Source organism: Martes martes, assembly GCF_963455335.1.
Source record: "Martes martes genome assembly, chromosome: 8".
Classification (NCBI taxonomy): Eukaryota; Metazoa; Chordata; class Mammalia; order Carnivora; family Mustelidae; genus Martes; species Martes martes.
This window is the reverse complement of record NC_137895.1, coordinates 22,556,832-22,575,238: the sequence shown is the minus strand read 5'-3', so window position 1 is coordinate 22,575,238 and position 18,407 is coordinate 22,556,832. Positions and strand designations below refer to the sequence as shown.

The window sequence follows — 18,407 nt, the reverse complement described above, 5'->3', positions numbered from 1 at the left end:
AGTAAAATCTTTTAAAAAAATAGTTTGTTTTAAAAAATTTGTATTCATGTATAGTTGCTGTTTCCTCTGTTGGTTTTGGTTTCTGTCTGCATTTTAGGAGATCTAGCTTAGCTATCTGATCTTGGATATACCTACAGATGGTTTCTGACTTATGACGGTTTGACTTAGGCTTTTTCAACTTTGTGTTGATGCAAAAGTGATGCACATTCAGTAGAAACTGTACTTCAAATTTTGAATTTTAATCTTTCCCCTGGATATTGAAATACAGTGTGACTCTCCCTTGTGATGCTGGGCCGTGGCAGCGAGCTATAGCTCCCAGTCAACCATGCAAACAAGAGGTTGAACAACCAATACACATGCAGCCTGTCCTGTATCTGTAGTACCATTCCGTTTTTCGCTTTTTGTACAGTATTTAACAAATTACATGAGATATTCAACGCTATTATAAAATAGGCTTTGTTAGATCTTGCCAAGCTGTGGGCTAATATAAGTGTTCTGTGCACATTTAAGGTAGGCAAGGCTGAGCTATGATGTTCAGTAGGTTATGTTATTAAATGCATTTGCAACTTATGATGGGTTTACTGGGATGTAATCCAATGGTAAGTTGAGGAAGATCTGTATATGTATTAGATATGTATCCTGCTCATATTTAAGAGTGCAGCACCAAAAAGCTGATAGGGAATTGTGAGCTTGCTAATTGTGAGTTTCTCTGTAGGGTTATCCCTGCCATTTTTGATGTTAAACTCCTAATGTCAGACTCCTTAGATCTTTTGTCTTGATTTTGTTGGATATTCAGAGAAAAAATTCCTACCTGTAGGGTACAAGTCTGGTTGGCAAGAAGATGTTTAGGTAGAGATCTCAACATTTGGGATTTAGACTTTCTCTTAATTTCCCCATTTTTAGAATGGTGACCCTGCTCTCAACTGCGCCTGGTGTAGAAAAACCCTCTACTCTTCAGCTAGAGTAGGAATATAGCAACCTGAATTGCATAGTTGGGAAGAGGATTTCAAGGGATTTATAGTGATTCTCCACCCTTAACAGAGGGTATCTGGTACAACACTTCCTTAGCCTTTTAGGAATTTTATGGTATGAATTGGGCTGCTTCTTAGGTTTCCCCATGGTGGAATCAGGATGCAGTTTTTAGGAGTCCCCTTATTGCTTGTCTTTCTGCTTTTTTTAGACTTTACAGTTTTGTTGTTATCTCTTCCTCCATTCTCCTTTGCCTTGTGAACTATGCCTAAAGAACTACTACTAAAGGGAAAAATTCTCTTTACTATTGCTTTTACATGGATTTTGGGAGGGTGTAAAGATGAATTTGTGTGTTCTGTCTGTATCTTGGACCTGAACCCTATTTCCTTCAGTAACACAATTGTTTCTATTCACCTGTGCTTGAAACATGAGAAGAATCTCTCTTTACACTTAAAATGTATTTCTTGATTATTATTGAATACTTATTATGTGCCAGACACAAGCATTTGGGTTTTAAATACTAAAACAAAACAAAACACCAAACAATTAATTCCTGGCCTGAAGTTGTTCAGAATCCAGTTGGAGAGAGAGGTAAGGGAATAGATAAGGTATGGAAATGGTAAAAGGGTGCTCTGAGAACAGGTGAGGGCCATGTCCAGGATGTGTCCAGGCACCTGACACTGCACCCAAACTGTAGCCTGTTCTCCTTTTTCATTGTCTTTGCTTTCCCCTTTTGTACTTTAGCTTATGCTGACCATTTAACCTAGAATCTAGGCCATAGAGTGTTCCTTTTGGCTTTCTAGGGTTGAAATTCTGTCTATCCTAAGTTGGTCTGCAGTCAACTGACCTTCAGGGTGTCCACTTCTGCAAATACTATTCTCTCAAGTCCACAGCTTGGATCTAACAGTCCCACTGTGCTATATCTTTTCCTTTCAAATGATACATTTGATGTACCTTACATTAGAGTCACTTATGGGCTTGTCTTACCTCCTTTATTGACCTTTAAACTCTTTGAGAGAGCTATCTGTACCTAATTTATTTATATAATCTCAAAGCGACTAGCATAGTCATTATTGTGTTCAAGATGATAGAACTTTGCTGTGTTCTTTCAAATCAAATTAAGACTTCTCCAAACTCAAAACAAAAAAAACAATATTAAAACTCTTCAGGGACAGGACTTTGACTTCATGTGTGAGTATCAAAAAGTGGTTGTAGAGCACAGAGAACTAGCAGCAGGGGAGAGACATTACTGCACTCTTGGTGAGAACTGCTGTGTTTGTGGCAGCTTTCCCACCATGCTATTAAGCCAGCATCGTTAGCTGGTTCATGCTGTTACAGTGACAGGTAGTAAGCAGAGGTCCTGCAAAACGATATTGGATAACAGCATTTCAAGGTCAAAGTCTTCTAAAGCTTTTGCCTTCTGAGAGGATGAAGAACTGTAAAATTATTTCCTGCCCCAAATGGCTCTGTAATCTAAGCATTTTGCAGGGTATCATGTTGATCAGCATGTGTTTTTCAGGCCCTGTTGACAAACCATTTCAAAATGTGAGTTTTATTTAAAAATTGCCATTTAGGGCACCCGGGTGGCTCAGTGGGTTAAAGCCTCTGCCTTTAGCTCGGGTCGTGATCTTGGGGTCCTGGGATAGAGTCCCGCATTGGGCTCTCTGCTCAGCGGGGAACCTGCTTCTCTCTCTCTCTGCCTGCCTCTCTGCCTACTTGTAATCTCTCTCTCTGTCAAATAAATAAATAAAATCTTAAAAAAAATAAATAAAAATCACCATTTAAACATACAAGGGCCAGGGTGCACGTGGGCCTTGATACAGTATAGTGCCTTACTCAAAATCAAATGCTGGTATTTACTTAGTCCCTTGATATGTGGACTTTCGTCACTCATTGGATAGGAGCTAAAGTCAGGTCCAGATGCACATTGTAGTTTAGGTAGATTTAATGAAATTGGGTTGTGTTAGGTTTTTTTTTTTTTTCTTCCTTAAATCTAGGCAGTGGTTTCTTTTTTATATTAAGAGGGAAACAGTTTGATTTCTCATATATCCTAGTTGATGTGACTGAAACTTCTGACATATGTAGGGTTTGGTTTTTTTTCTCTCTTTAGGTATCAAGAAGGGCTATTTTAGTATCTGATGTCTCTTGCTCCATCCAGTTTTGTTGCAAGGGGAAAGATTTTGGTATTGGCTATATTCCTTAGTGTATTTAATGCATCTTTAAACTTGAAAGAAATTTAGAAATGTGGTTGGTCAGACAAACCTGGTTTTACTTTGGAGCTGTACTTTGGAAGCTGAGTTAAAGCCTAAGAAATGGCTTTTTTCCCCCTCTTTTTTTTTTTTTTTCCCCTCTCCGTCCTTGTTGGTCTGGGCACGGCAGCCGTTATCACTCTACGAAGCTGGGATGCTGCCCAAGGCCTAGGGGAGTGAAGATGGGCCTTCTTGAAGGCCTTTTTCTTTTGTGCTATTCAGGCTGCTCTGCTAGTAGGGGCGGTTTAGAGTCTTTTGTATCCCATTCCTCAGGATCCAGTTGTTTTAGAGCTTTGTCTGGCACCACCAAACACACAAGGTGTCTTGCTTCCTCTCAGCATATTCTTTGTTTTCTATTTTCAGAGGCTTCCTTAGATCCCTGGATGTTCTGCTATGTTTGTAACTCGGTTTAGACTGGGCCCTGTGTGGCGTCCAGGCTGTGCAAGCAGTAGATGGGCGCTTCACGCCTGGCTCAGCAGAGGGCAGCAGTGGCAAGTTGTGAGCCTCCTCTCACCTTTCTTCTAGTCTCATCCTTCCTGTCAACACCTAATCTTTAGCCTCCTCCACACCATGCAAGGAGTTTTTAACATTTTATTTAATTTTACATTCTGCATTTTGCGTTTCAGGCAGTGGTTCTAGTTTTGTTTGTTTGTTTCTTCTTAGGAAGGCGCTGAATGAAGCCAGAGTACTTAATTTTTAAAGTCATGCATAAGTGAAAACAGTTCATTAGAAAAAGCGAATATTTGCATTTAATCCAGGTGAAATTCTAGAGGTGTGATTTGAGATTAAAACGAATTTAAACTTTTTTTAAATTTTTGCAATCTGAAGCTTTGGGATGTGAAATCAGCAAACGAGAGGAAAAGCATTGATGTGAAGCAGTTCTTCCTAAATTCAGAGGAGCCTCAAGAGGATATGGAAGTGATAGTGAAATGTTGTTCATGGTCTGCTGATGGTGCTAGGATAATGGTGGCAGCAAAAAATAAAATCTTTGTAAGTATCAGTATTTTAATAAGCCAATTTAGCCTGATTTAAAGAAAATGAAAATGTCAACTGATTTTTGCATTGTACACTGTTTATTGATATAATCAAAGTGTAGCTGTATGATTTGGGGTTGGCTCCCTAACTTCATAAATTCTCAGAACTGTGTTCCAGGAGGTGGTCAATAGGCTTTGTGAGGAAAGGTCTCCATGGTCACATTGGTTTGGGAAATGTTATGTGTTGCTTTCCCCCTTTAGAGTTCTCAGTGTATACCAACATACTTAAGGCCTCCAGGAATTCTGTAATACAGAAATAATTTATGTTGGCTAGTCCATTGTTTCTCAAATTTATTGAAAACATGGAATATTTTCCGCATCACTTTTTTTTGTTTGTTTACAATTTTGAATACATTGGTTTAGGTGATTTTCAAAGTGTTTTCTTACCCCTGAAATTCATTAGGATTTGCTGACTGTGATAGAAATATTTGTCAGTAACTGAAGAATATTGTAAGAGTTCTGTGATATAAATGAGGACAAAATGTAAAAATAGTGAATGACAAGAAAATGCTCTCCTTTTTAAAAAATCTAATAATAGCTTACATTTGTAATATTCGGAGTGCTCTCACATATTATTTCTTTTAATATAACTATCCAAGGGACACAGCAGATTGCAGTAGCCCTCTGCTGATAATGAGGCAGCTGAGGTTCAGAGCAGCCAAATAATTTGTCCCATGTTATACCATGGATTTGGAAAAGTAGGTATTCTGATTTATGACTCAGTGACATTCCATTCAAATAGTAATTTTAAAAGACTTGAATAAGAGATATTACAGTTTTATTTTCACCTTTATTGAGGTACAGTTGACAAATAAAATTGTAGGATATTTAAAGTATACAACATGATGAATTAATATTTGTATGCTTTATGAAAGGCTTCCCCCCACATGGAATTAAATAACACATCTGTCACCTCACATGCTTACCTCCTTTTTTTTTTTTTGGTGAGGACATTTAATTTCTACTTTCTTAATTTCACTTATACAATACAGTATTATCAACTATAGTCACCATGTTATACGTTAGATCCTCAGACCTCATTCATCTTCTAACTGAAAGTTCGTATCCTTTTATCAACCTCTTCCTATTCTCCAGACCCCAAATAGTACACTTTTATTTATTTTATTTATTTTTTTTACTGTGAATGTTTTATTTAATCATTTTTGTTTACCACTGAAGCTCTGGGAACTCAAAGTTAGCCTCCTTGCCCGTGAGCTTCTTATGGACACCAGAGAAGTTTCATCCTATGCTGCACGTTGTTCTGCTGTGCTTTACCCTTCAAATGAAGCTTTATGGGCCAGCTGCCATCCAGTTTCACATGGATTCTCTTGCCCACAATTTTGCTTGGGAAAACCGAGTCCACCAGGATTGTGTCATGCAATGACTGTCAAAGTGGCTCCTGGGGTACTTTTACTTATTTTTTGTATGGCTTTTTCGAGTTGGCTTAGGTAGAATTCTCCTCTGAGGAGTAAAGACAATGAGCTTCCCACTCAGCTTTTTCTCCAGTTCATGAACTAGCCAGACTTGGATTTCCTGGAAAAATTTTAGTTAAGAAATGGGAACAAAGATGATAATAGCTCTCTGACCACCACCTACTTCAATTTCCCTGGTTGCTATTATATTCAGCTCCCATAGCTGGGCTTTGAGGTCTGAGTTCATCTCCACCTCCAGGTGAGCCTGGGAGATGTCAGACTCAAACTCATCCGGCTTTTTGCCATTGGCTTCACTGTCTTTGCACTTGAACTGAACTTTGCCTTTTCCTCAGTGAGAACACAGACCTAGGAAGAGGCCTAAGTCTCTTGAGAGCTCCTCAAATCCCCCGAGACTGTGTGTGTGTGTGGGTGTGTGTATGTGTGTGTATATATATAATTTTTTTTCAAGTAGGCTCCATGTCTAGCGTGGAGTGTGGTGCCCAATGGGTGGCTTGAACTCACGACCCTGAGATCACGACCCAAACTGAGATCAAGTCATCTGCTTAATCTATTGGGCCACCCAATAGTACAATTTTAAAGATCAAATTATGCCATATAGTTATATAAAACTCACCGAGGAGCCATTTATATTGTTATCGATCTAATTGTTGTGACCCTTCGATCTTGGGTGCTTCGAGTTTATACCTTTATAAAGCACAAAATTAAAAATATCTCCTTTTGTCTTAAGTTTGTTAAAATTTGTAGGAACAGAAAAGGAATCACTGCATTTATAAGATATGAAGATTAAAATTTTTTTTTAAAGATTTTATTTATTTTGACAGAGTTACAGCGAGAGAGGGAACACAAGCTAGGGGAGTGGGAGAGGGAGAAGCAGATTTCCCACTGAGCAGGGAGCCCAACACAGGGCTCCATCCCAGAGACCCTGGGATCATGACCTGAGCCAAAGGCAGATGCTTAACGACTGAGCCATCCAGGCACCCTTAAAATTTGTTTGTTGTAAAATATATCTTAAATTTGCCATTTTAACTTTTTTTTTTAAAAGGTAACTTTTTTCCCCAAGATTTATTTGTCAGAGAGAGAGCATAAGTAGGGGGAATAGCATGCAGACCAGGCAGAGGGAGAAGCAGACTTCCTGCTGATCAAGGAGCTTGTGGGACTCTGTCTCAGGACCCTGGGATCATGACCTGAGCTGAAGGCAGATGCTTGGTGACTGAGCCTCCCAGGTGCCCCCCACCATTAATTTTTAAGAATGACCTGTCCTGGGAAGCATTTTAAGTATGGTTTCGTGTCTTTTGTTCTTGGCTCCTGATGCTGTGCTGCTTACCATCTGTGCATGTTTGAAAGGCTGTGCATTCACAAAACATATTCATGGCTCCCACTGGAAGGTTTTGTTTTTTTTCCTCTGGACAATGCCTTGGTCTTAAATCACAATACTATATATTGGTATAAATGTTTTTATCATTTGGCAGAAACTTCAGAAGAATATATTCAACACTTAAAAATCTTTCAAAAGTTGAAATGAAGCTTGCATTATTCAAAAATAGCTTTTTTGGTTCAAAAATGGGAAAATGATCATAATGGAGTAATTTGATAGCTCTGAAGAGAAATAGAAATAGTTGAGCTAATTTCATTGTAGCAAGCCTCTGCTCTATATTATTTTGATCATCTTCATTTATGAATATCCATTTTTCTCTTTTGCATAAACAAGCATTCAGGAGAGCTGCTCTTATGTTAATTTGGCTAGTCCATTCATTTATTCACAAAGGTTTTATTTCTCCCCAGACCAGCTTGAGAGATCATCCGTGATAATTTTTTCTTTATAGGAAACATGTTTCAAGATGAGCAGTATTTTAAAAGTATGTGTGTATTGATTTATATCTTATTTATGACTGTCAATAGGTGTGCCAGTTTTTAGTAATTGTGTTTTTTCAGGACTTAAAAATTTAGATTCTTTTTGAATATAGCTTATTTTTTAAAAGTATTTTACTTTCATAGATACCTATTTTATGTTGACAGCTTTTTGACATTCATACCAGTGGCTTATTGGCAGAAATCCATACAGGCCATCACAGCACCATCCAGTATTGTGACTTCTCCCCACAAAATCATTTGGCAGTAGTGGCTTTGTCCCAGTGCTGTGTGGAGGTGAGTAGTTCACTTACTCTGTGAAGTTGGGTCTCCAGAGGTACAAGGAGGCCAAAGAATGGGCTACTTAAACCATTGACTACTGAGGATGGTTGAGAAATAGTAGAGCACTTTCTTCACAGCATAATGACCTGTAGTTTTAGGATATTAAACTGTATAGCCAGTTTTATTACTTTAGCAGTGATTGAAGATTTTATTTGGTAATACTACAGGGAGTGACAGTATCATTCACCAAGCGTTTCTTGAATGGCTAGCATGTGCCAAGGTCTTTGGAAACAGAAGAACGAACATGGGTTTCCTAGGCAGAAACATGGCATCTATTAAACAATATGAAAGAAAGGATCTTCTAAAAAAAAAGGATGAAAGATGAGTCCAGTTCAGATTTCTTAGATCATTGAGAAGAATAAGACAAAAGTTCAGTTTTGAATTGGTTAACCTAGAATGTTCATTGGTGAGCACTAATGAGTAAAATGACTTATAAATTGCCTGTTCGTATTTATAATTTTGTACTTAAGTGATAGATTTTTGTATTCAGAGTCTATATCTAACTGGTCCTGGAAGAATTTCACCCAGTGAAAGGCTATATTTTTTTCAAAAAGCAGTGAATTCTTGATTTTTTCCCCCAAAGATGGATTCGTTTTTCCCAGCTCTATTACTACTTATTCCTTGCATGGGTCTTACCATCAGGTAATTTGAAGTTCCTTGTGATGACAGTGCAAGAAGGTGGGTATGGGCCTTTATCAAGAAAATCGAGAAATCCAGTTGGTTCACAGGCTCTTCTCAAAGGAAGCTTGACTACTGCAAGTACTTCCTTAGTGCTCTGTGCTTATTTCAGCAATTTTTAGTGAGTTTGACAACCTTGTTCCTCACTGTAAAGCTGTTGGGGGAGAATTTCTGAGCTGTAGTTCATCAGCATGGAGATACAGAAAAGATGAGAGTGAGTGGGTGTGCTCTGTAATCTCTAATTAATTCCAAGTACAGAAGCAAGTACAGTGCAACTAACACGAACTTCCCTGCCAAGAATCTACCCATTGGAAGCACGGGCAGTGAGTGTGAATAAGCTCCAGCCCTGTTTGAAATGGTGGGAAGAAATAGGGTGCTGTGGGCAGTGTTTTCTTCTGTGGAGTCCTTGACTTGAAAGATTCAAATGTAGATCTTGTACCTTACTTGTAGATCCTCAAGGTAGATGTGGTTGGAAATTTCCTCTTTCTGGGTTTTTGTCAGGATTTTAAGGAAGAGTGGAGGAGCAATTCTTCTTGCAGCCTTTTCTGTCACTTCTAAAATCCCTACCCTCTACTATTAGAAAGCTCCAGGAAACATTGTCTTTTCTTAAAATAGGAGCCTGGTTTTGGGGGCTCTGAGAAATGATGGAGAAGAACAATAAGGAAAAAGGGAAGAATTTTCAAGGGAGATTTTTTAGTTAAGGAACCACTTTCCTTTCTGGCCTTTAGCTCTGTATGTCCACAGGAGCTTGGACTCTAGTGATAAGGCAAAGAAAATTTCATACAATTAATTTATAACCACAGAACTCACTGATTGAAAACCACTGGGCATGTGATGAAGTACTTATTTTGTTCATGCTTGTTCTGAAATCATAAAGTAGGTCTGTCATTCAGAGTGTAATGAGAGGAACTCAGGCACATATGGTACTTCATTAGGCTGGAATATATTTGAGTAATTTACAGCAGAACTCAGGACAAAATGCAGCCAGGGTGGCAGACATTGACAATTCATAATAAGCATGAATAACAGAAATGTGCACATGTACAATTAGCATATTCATTTATTGTAAGGTTTTGCCATTAGTTGAAATGAGGATTAGATGACAGTGGAAAACAGTCTATTTTTTTGATTAAAAAAAATGTTTGCATGATTCCAAATCAGAGCTTTTTTTAAAATTTATTTTTATTTTTTAAGGTTTTATTTATTTTTCAGAGAGAGAGAGAGAGAGAGGCAAGAGACAGCACAAGGAGGGGGAGCGGTAGGCAGAGGGAGAAGCAAGCTCTCTGGTGCGCAGGGAGCCTGATGCGGGACTCGATCCCAGGACCATGGGATCATTCCTGAGACCAAGGTAGATGCTTAACCGGCTGAGCCACCCAGATGCCCCTATATATACTCTTCTGTAGAAATATATATGTTCTTTGCTTATTTTCTGTAAATAATATATCCCAGTGACAAGTCATCATCTGGGTGTTTTTACAGTTATAAAATATTCCATTACGTAGTTCATTCAGTCAGTTCCGTATTGATGGTCAGTTGGGTTGTTTGCAGTTTTTTTGCATTAAAAATAAGATGCAGTGAATAATCTTTTGTACAAGTCATTCTGTGTTTTTGCTAGCTTGTTTTTTGCCTGTATTCATAGAAGTGAAATTACTGGTTTACTTTTGCTTTTTTTCAATATTCTTGAAATGTTCGAAATGCTTATGAATGTTATTTCCTATATGCTATGTTTATTCTGTAGTTGTGGAATATGGACTCGTGTTTAAAAGTGGCTGATTGCAGAGGACATTTAAGTTGGGTTCATTGTGTGATGTTTTCTCCTGATGGATCATCATTTTTGACATCTTCTGATGACCAGACAATCAGGGTGAGAAATACTGAGATTTTCATTTTAGACATTTGTTGATGTTTACATCTAAGAAACTAAGAAATTGATGAGCAGTATTGGGGGAATTAAAACAAGAAACTACTAGATTAATATTTATCCTTGAAAAGTGCTATTATATGGACTGTAACATTCTCATTCATCCCAAACATCCCATTCATTGAGTATTACCATGAGCCAGGTGCTAGAGAAGTCCGATGATTAAACTGTATTTTGGTTAATTTAAATATATTATGAGGTAATATATTGACTTAATTTTTTACTCTTTTTTTCCACTTTAAATTTCCATATCTAATTACTTGCCAATTCTAATGGATTCTGCCTTCCCATTTTCCTTTCTTTCTTTTTTTTTGTTTTAACCCATCAGTAATTACTCTATTTTTTAAAAAAATTAACATATAATGTATTATTTGCTTCAGGGGTACAGGTCTGTGAATCATCAGTCTTACACAATTCATAGCGCTCACCATAGTGCATACCCTCTCTAATGTCCATAACCCAGCCACCCTATTCCTCTCCACCTCCAATCCCCAGCAACATTCGCCTTTCCATTTTCTTTCATTTATTTCTACTTTTTTTTTCTTTTTTTTAATGAGGAAGAGAGAGAGAGGGGAGACAGAAGAGGGAGAGGAAGAGAGAGGATCTTAAGCAGCCTCCACGCCTGGTACAAGCCCATTGCAACCCATTGCAGGGCTCAGTCTCACAACCCTGACATTGTGACCTGAGTTGAAATCAAGAGTCAGATGCTTAACCAGCTGAGCCACCAGGCACCCCTATTCTCCTTTTTCATTTCAAGTTTAGGTGCTCATTACATGTTGCCTCTTTCTCTCTCTCTCTTTTTTTTCTTTTAAAGATTTTATTATTTTAAAATAATCTCTGTGCCCAATCTGGGTCTCAAACTCACAACCCTGAGATCCAGAATCACACATTAACTGAGCCAGTCAGGTGCCGCAACATGTTTCCTCTCTTAATGTATTAATCCTTGCCACAGTCTTTTCTTTTTTGGCTTTCTACATGCTGCTTCCAAGGTATGTTCTTTGTGTACAATACAGTCATTTCATTTTTGCTCAAAAACAGATAGTGACTCCTTTGTCTACTGAAAGTAAGTAGGTACTCCTAAGTCTACACTGAACTGCGTCACAGTATGGCGTCATTCTGCTGCAGTTTTTCTTTTGGTTTATTCCTACAGGTAACCTACACTGGACTGCTCACGTTTTCCCATTACCCTGTGGTTCCCTGATTCTTTTGCTTATGCGGTTTCTTCTGTCTGGAATACCCTGTTTATCTATTTCTCTCCTTGTTGAAATCTTAACATTCATGCACGTTCTCCCAATCTTCTGCAAAGCCCTTCCTGGTATTCCCTAGAGGGAATGTCTTCTTCCTTTGATGTCCTATAACTCTGTGTCCTTCTCTTATGGTACTTTCCAAATTCTACTTTGAATTTAAGTACAGGTTCGCTTTACTTCTCACCTTCAGTCCTGCACTGCTCTTCCAGCTCGTTCACATGTCTTCAGTTGTAAGGTCTTTGAGACCAGGGATCCTGGTTTATCCCTGTGGCATCTAATGTAGTGTTTTATACACAATGTAGCCACAGTTTTTTTAGTATTTACTGTATGCTAGACATATGCGAAGTACTATACTTATATTTGCTGGTTCTCACAACAGGCCTTTTTGCAGCTGAGGAAACAGTCACAGGGAGGTTAAGTCAGTCCTGCTTAAAGTGCCAGTCTCAATAAACAAACCAGAATGTAACTCAACTCCCTGCTTCCTTCATCAGGAAAGTCTTGTTAAAAAAGATTAATCATATCAGTAAGCATATGGCTAACAGTACGTTAGTGATATAGTTGATTTACATTCTGGTATAGGCTCCTTGGTATCAAGACAGTTTGAGGACTAGTAGGAGTTCTTACTTTGAGTAACACTGGGTTAGGTAACCTGCCCCAAGTCACAACTTCAGGGGGGATTAGAGTTCATACCTGGGCATTTTGGCTCTAGCACCCATTACTCCTCTGTACTATGACTTGTTATGGCATATAATTAACAAATATTTGTTGTTGGATTATAATCTAATCATGGAAAATTTTCTAGCATCATAGGTATTTTGAGTATGAAGCATGTTTTGTATTTTGCTTAAGATTCTAAGCCTTCTCTACATATTTCAGGATATGGTTATCTTATTTTAGTTTTTTAAATCTCTTTAAGTAGCTCTGGGAGACAAAAAAAGTGTGTAAGAACTCTGCTATAGTGTTAAAGCAAGAAATAGATGTTGTGTTTCAAGAAAATGAAGTGATGGTTCTTGCAGCTGACAATATAAAACGACTGCAGGTGAGTAGTTTTTAGAAAACAATTGGAAAAATTGTTTTGATTGAACTCACAATTCACATTTTTCTCATTCAGTTTCGAACTTGGGATCAGGCATAATTGTATAGTATCTAACAGGTGCTTGGTAGGTATCAGTTGAATAAATATGTAGGTTTTGAGCTGAGTTCCAAATATGCTTGTATTTCGAATTAAAAAGAAGTGATACCTCGTCTCACTTCACTCCTCTCCGGTTGGTATCTATGATCACATCCTTGATTTGCATGGAGTCCAGGAGGAGAACTTGAGACAGACTGACTGAGGGTAGGGCAAAGCGTAACAAGCTGTAAAGCTCAGCTTGTTGTAGTGGAAAGAACAGTGACTGTTTGCTCAGGAGGTACAGGTGCAGCTTAAGCTTTCCTGTCAACTAGTCTTATGTGATGTTTGAGTAAATTGTACACTTCTCTGAGCCTCACTTCCTTCACCTATAAGGTCCTTTTTATTTTCAGAAGTCTGAGCTGGTTATGGGATGAAGGTGGGATCCAAATTCTGGAGACAGATAAGTGGAAGTAAACTGTCTCTGGCGTGTGGCCATTTCTCCTTGACTACTGTTAGGGGCCAGAGTCAAGGTGTGAGACACCCCTTGTTCTATATTTTACAAGTCTTACTGTCATCCTTAATATGTTGATGTGGAGCTCCTAATTCTCTATATTTCAGGGATGAATTGTGGTGTGGAATTGAATGTTAATGCCTCGTTATGGATTTTTAGCTGACTTAGGATATTTTTCAGTGCAGTTTTCTTGTCAAGTTCAGTGTCCTCATGCTTGTATTACCTTTATTAAATTTGTGCAACCTTTCTTTAATAGTTGTCATAACTGTGAGACTTCAGAAAGAAGTCTTATGTCTATAAAAGTATCATTTTATTCTATGTCAATGTTTGTGGGAGAGGTTAGGGGTAGTTAAACTGACAATAATTCCATTTAAGTGAACAAAACATTTTTAGCCACTACTTAGGAAAATATGGAAATTGATTTTTGAGAGAAAGAAGATAAATTCAGATTTTAGTGGTTCAGTCTTCATTTTGAATATCTAGTAGATCAGAATCTGCTGGGTAAGATACTGTAAAATAAAGAGTACCTTTTTTGATACCCTGTAATCTTTGTACCTGAAACAAATATGACTGCTTATTTCACGTTGGAAAATGATTTAAGACTTTTCTTTTTTTAAAAGATTTTATTTATTTATTTGACAGAGAGAGATCACAAGTAGGCAGAGAGAGAGAGAGAGAGAGAAGCAGGCTCCCTGCTGAGCAGAGAGCCCGATGTGGGACTTGATCCCAGGACCCTGAGATCATGACCTGAGCTGAAGGCAGCAGCTTAACCCACTGAGCCACCCAGGCGCCCTGGTTTAAGACTTTTAGATTGTAACAGTATGAGAGAGGTAGCTGACAATTGATTCAAGCTTGAGATGTAGTTTCCCAGGTCACAGTTTTTAATTGAGTGATGAGACTTTATTAATGAGACTTAAAAACATAATAGTTAGCATTGTTACATATTATGAAATTAGGTAGTCTTTGTTTAAGCATTATAAGTCCAGTCACCCAAACTATACTTATGGGTTCTTCTCCAAAGCTCCCTTCTCCCCCACTCAGAAAGGTGGAATCTTAATTTATCCTGTTTTGTGAGTAATTTAGGAGATATAAAACCCATTTTTATTTGAATATGGCTTTTTAGGTATCCTCAGTCCCATATCACTAGCCCCCTTGAAAAATATCTGAAAAGTGTACTTTAACAAACGATAGCCCTATTAAAATGGACTTTTTTTTTTTTTTTTTTTTTTGGTGAAGAAATGGAAAACTGGGTGCAGAGCTAGCTGTGGGATTATAAATCAGGCAGGTGTGTCTCAGGTGGTGCACAGAGCAGCTGCTTTTTAAACCTTTTAAAGCTCATTTTATTTTATGAAAATGTATTTGAACCACAAAGTGAAATGAAATGAAGGTGTGAAGAGCTAAATGCAGCTGCTGAGACTAGGATAGGGCTTTGTTGTTCCCCTGGGAGCTCTTGTTGGTTATTTTCTGTTTCATTTTATTTTTTCAATTGAAGTCCATTCTAAAGAACAGATACTGCTCTTACGGCCTGATAACTGATTGTGCCTTATTTTTCATTAGCTCATTAATGGAAAAACAGGTCAGATTGATTATCTGACTGAAGCTCAAGTTAGCTGCTGTTGCCTAAGTCCGAATCTTCAGTACATTGCGTTTGGAGGTGAAGATGGAGCCATTGAGGTATTCCGTTCTAGTCTTCAGAGTCCTTCTGTGCGGGAGAGTTAGTTATTTAAAATTGACTATGTGTCTGGCATTGTAGCTTATACTAAAGAAATCTTCCTGTGGTATATTAGTCACTCTTCTGTTAGACTAAAAATAATCTTACAGTCCTGTTGGTAGTATATTTTTCAGATTGCCTTTACTACTGTTTCTCATACTTCTTGTCTTTTTGTGCTCTTATTCTCTACCTAGTTATTTTACTGTTCTCCAAGTATATCAAACACCCTCAGAGATTTAGCTATCTGTGCAAAGAGCATTGTTTTTCTCCTTAGCTCTTGGTGTAAGTTTCCATTTTGGTACTGATAAGGTTTATTGGGAATGTCCGTGCAGGGCTGTTTAACCTGTGAAATGGGATTTTCATTTGGTTGGGCCTAGAATCAAATAATAAACAGCTACCATTTTTAGGTATTTATCAGTTTCTCTCACGGAATTACTGTAAAACCCTGGATGTTAGGTGTTGTTATTCCTGTTTTGCAGGTGTCTAAACTCCTAGTTTCCACAACTTTCATTAAATCAGTAAGTGGCAGAGCTACAGTTCAAACCCTGAGTCTCTGAGCCACTGTGCTCAGGTAGGGTGCTAGCCTGCCTTTGCCATGTTGCAATTGTAAGGTTGTCTGTCCTCATTGGGGAAGGCTCTCATTCGCCCAGTTTCCCTTTGTTTTCTGAAGGGCCTTTTATCAGACGTGCAGGTTAGGTTTGAATTCCTACAGTGTTCTATTTTAGTATCATTTGTATTTTCCTTAGGCTTCCTTGAGTACATTTAATTTGGGCAAAAGAACTTTTTTTGTTTTGCTTTGGTGAGTTCACTTGAAAGCCTTTTTGACATTGTCATTAGTTTTTGAGTTCTGTGCCACTTCCTTTTCTCTGCATTTGGCGTATTAGTCTTTAGCCCTGCTAAGTCTTCTCAGGGTACTTCCCCAGCCTACTCATATCCTCTTTTCTGTTACTTGTTCCCCTCATTACCCTCGCTTTCCTTCTCTGTGTTTTATAAAGAGCTTGCCTTGTCTCTCATCCAGAATTTTTTTCTTTCTTCTCTCTCATCCTTCATAAATGTCATTTTCTTTTTGGAGGCTGAGTCCAGGCTACCACTTGTTTGATGAATTGGGTAGTTGAGTTCGCAGAAGGACCACTGGTTCCTATTGCTATCTGGTCATTCCAGTGAGTGTTTTATTTTAGGGGGTGTGTGAGTGTGTTCATGCGTGTGTGTGCGCAGACACTTGTATATAGGTGTGTACCATTCATTTGTGTGTCTTTAATTAAAATGAAAGCACTATGAGATGGAAATTTTATACCCTTCTGTAGTCTAATTTTAATTTAATGTCTTGGGGTATAATGCGTGGGTGTTGCTGAATTTCATGGTACTAATTTTCTGTGCTTTTCTATTTTGAAGATTTTAGAGCTCCTAAACAACAGAGTCTTCCAATCCAGGATTGGGCACAAGAAAACTGTGTGGCACATCCAGTTCACAGATGATGGGAAGACTCTTATTTCAAGCTCTGATGATTCTTCAATTCAGGTGAGGGGAAAGATTAACTTCCAACATATGTAATGCTGACTTCAGCAAGGAACCCTTCGGTTGTGGCTCAAATCTGGTGTGCATTTTAAACATTTCTTTAAGATTCTATTACTTTGGCTATACACTGAGATTATACACATAGGTTTAGATGAAACCCATTCATGTTTCATATTTTTCTGTGGGTGAGGCAGACAGTTTGACTTGTGAACCCTGTACTGGAAGGTTGTTTATTTTGACGATCAAGGAATCATTTGAGTTCCCTTGCCTGCCTTGGTATTTGGATTTGTATCAGTAAATATACTATTTTTGCCAGATTTATATGATTGCTCTTTACTTTTCTTGATAGTAGTAAAATCTGATTGAAAAAAAAATTTTTTTTTTTTAAAGAGAGTATGAGAGTGCATGCTTGTTAACAGGGGAGGGGTAGAAGGAGAGGGAGAGAGAGAATCCTAAGCAGGCTCCACACTGAGCACGGAGCCCGTCTCAGGGTTTGATCTCATGATCCTGGGATTGTGACCTGAGCCGAAAATCAAGAGTCAGATGCTTAACCAACTGAGACATGCCCCTCTGATTGAAATAATTTTATTCTTTTAAGGATAAGATGTTTATTATAGGGATGAAATCCTGTGAAAAAAGAATAGTTTGTCATCATGAAGGATTGTGGATATAGAGGCATTAAGCTTACTATATATTCTTTTAAAAATTCACTTTGTTTTTATCAGAGTTCTAATGCACATACTTTAAAAACATAGGTAGTATTACAAAGCTCATTATGGAAAATAGATACCCCCTGTTACGCATTCACCAGAATTACCTCTTTTAGCTTCTAGATACTTCTTTTGATATTTATCTTCATGCCCCCATATCCCACGCTTATAATGTTACCAATTTCTAGGTTTGAGAATTTACTGAAAATTAAGATACACGTTAAGTTAAAAATTTAGCTTTTCTTCTTTTCCCGCCTGTGTTACCTTTGCCATATGCACACACCCTTTTATCAATCCCATTATCCTAATACAATTATAATAAAATTTTGTTTAGGTCATTAGTGTCATTATAAGTAAGTGGACTGAGTGTACTACAAATGTGTTTTCTGCCTTAATGCAATTTAGGACAGTTCTTTCCTTGACTGGTTGTGGTTTGCAGTTATTTTCCCCTAAAACTTTAAAGACATTGTTCCATTTTCTCCCAAAGTTCCAAAGCTCATATTGAGAAGTCTGAAGCCATTCTGATTCCTAATCTTTTTCTCTGGAAGATTTTAGGATCTTCTCTTTCTTCCTAGGATTTTGAAATTTCATGAAGTTGTGCCTTGGTATATATTTGTTTTATCCATTGCTTTGGACATTTTGTGATCCCTTCTCAGTTTGGAAACTTAACAGTTTTCAATTCAAATAAACTTGAATTTTTTCCTTTGAACCCTCTCCCTCCCAGTATGCTTTCTTTTTCTGTAAAAACCATCATTCAGATACTGGATCTTCCGGACTTTTCATGTACTTTTCTTTTTCTACATTTCATCATTTTATTTTATTTTTTTTTAAAGATTTTATTTATTTATTTATTTGACAGACAGAGATCACAAGCCGGCAGAGAGGCAGGCAGAGAGAGAGGAGGAAGCAGGCTCCCTGCTGAGCAGCGAGCCCGATGCGGGGCTCGATGCGGGGCTCGATCCCAGGCCCCTGAGATCATGACCTGAGCCGAAGGCAGAGGCTTTAACCCACTGAGCCACCTAGGCGCCCCTACATTTCATCATTTTAAACCATGCTCTATTTTCTGGGAGTTTTCTTCAGCTTTCTCTTCTAGCCCTTTCATTGAGTTTTTCATTTCTACTATTTAGG

At 38.0% G+C, this 18,407-nt stretch overlaps 1 protein-coding gene and 1 pseudogene across 2 annotated transcripts in view; one reads left to right on the top strand and one right to left on the bottom strand.

Annotated features, from left to right (window-relative positions):
* APAF1 (apoptotic peptidase activating factor 1) overlaps positions 1 to 18,407 on the top strand; it is an 86,717-nt gene that overhangs the window by 51,957 nt on the left and 16,353 nt on the right. Inside the window, exons 18-23 of the mRNA XM_080810432.1 lie at positions 4,047 to 4,208; positions 7,702 to 7,830; positions 10,292 to 10,417; positions 12,641 to 12,760; positions 14,901 to 15,017; positions 16,447 to 16,572. Coding sequence (XP_080666558.1) covers positions 4,047 to 4,208; positions 7,702 to 7,830; positions 10,292 to 10,417; positions 12,641 to 12,760; positions 14,901 to 15,017; positions 16,447 to 16,572 — 780 coding nt within the window. The remainder of the gene's footprint in view (positions 1 to 4,046; positions 4,209 to 7,701; positions 7,831 to 10,291; positions 10,418 to 12,640; positions 12,761 to 14,900; positions 15,018 to 16,446; positions 16,573 to 18,407) is intronic.
* Positions 5,420 to 7,678, bottom strand: LOC308347989 (small ribosomal subunit protein eS7-like; annotated as a pseudogene). The gene is made up of 2 exons: positions 7,673 to 7,678; positions 5,420 to 6,030 (listed from the first exon to the last, which is right to left on the bottom strand). The product of its transcript is annotated as a small ribosomal subunit protein eS7-like (transcript).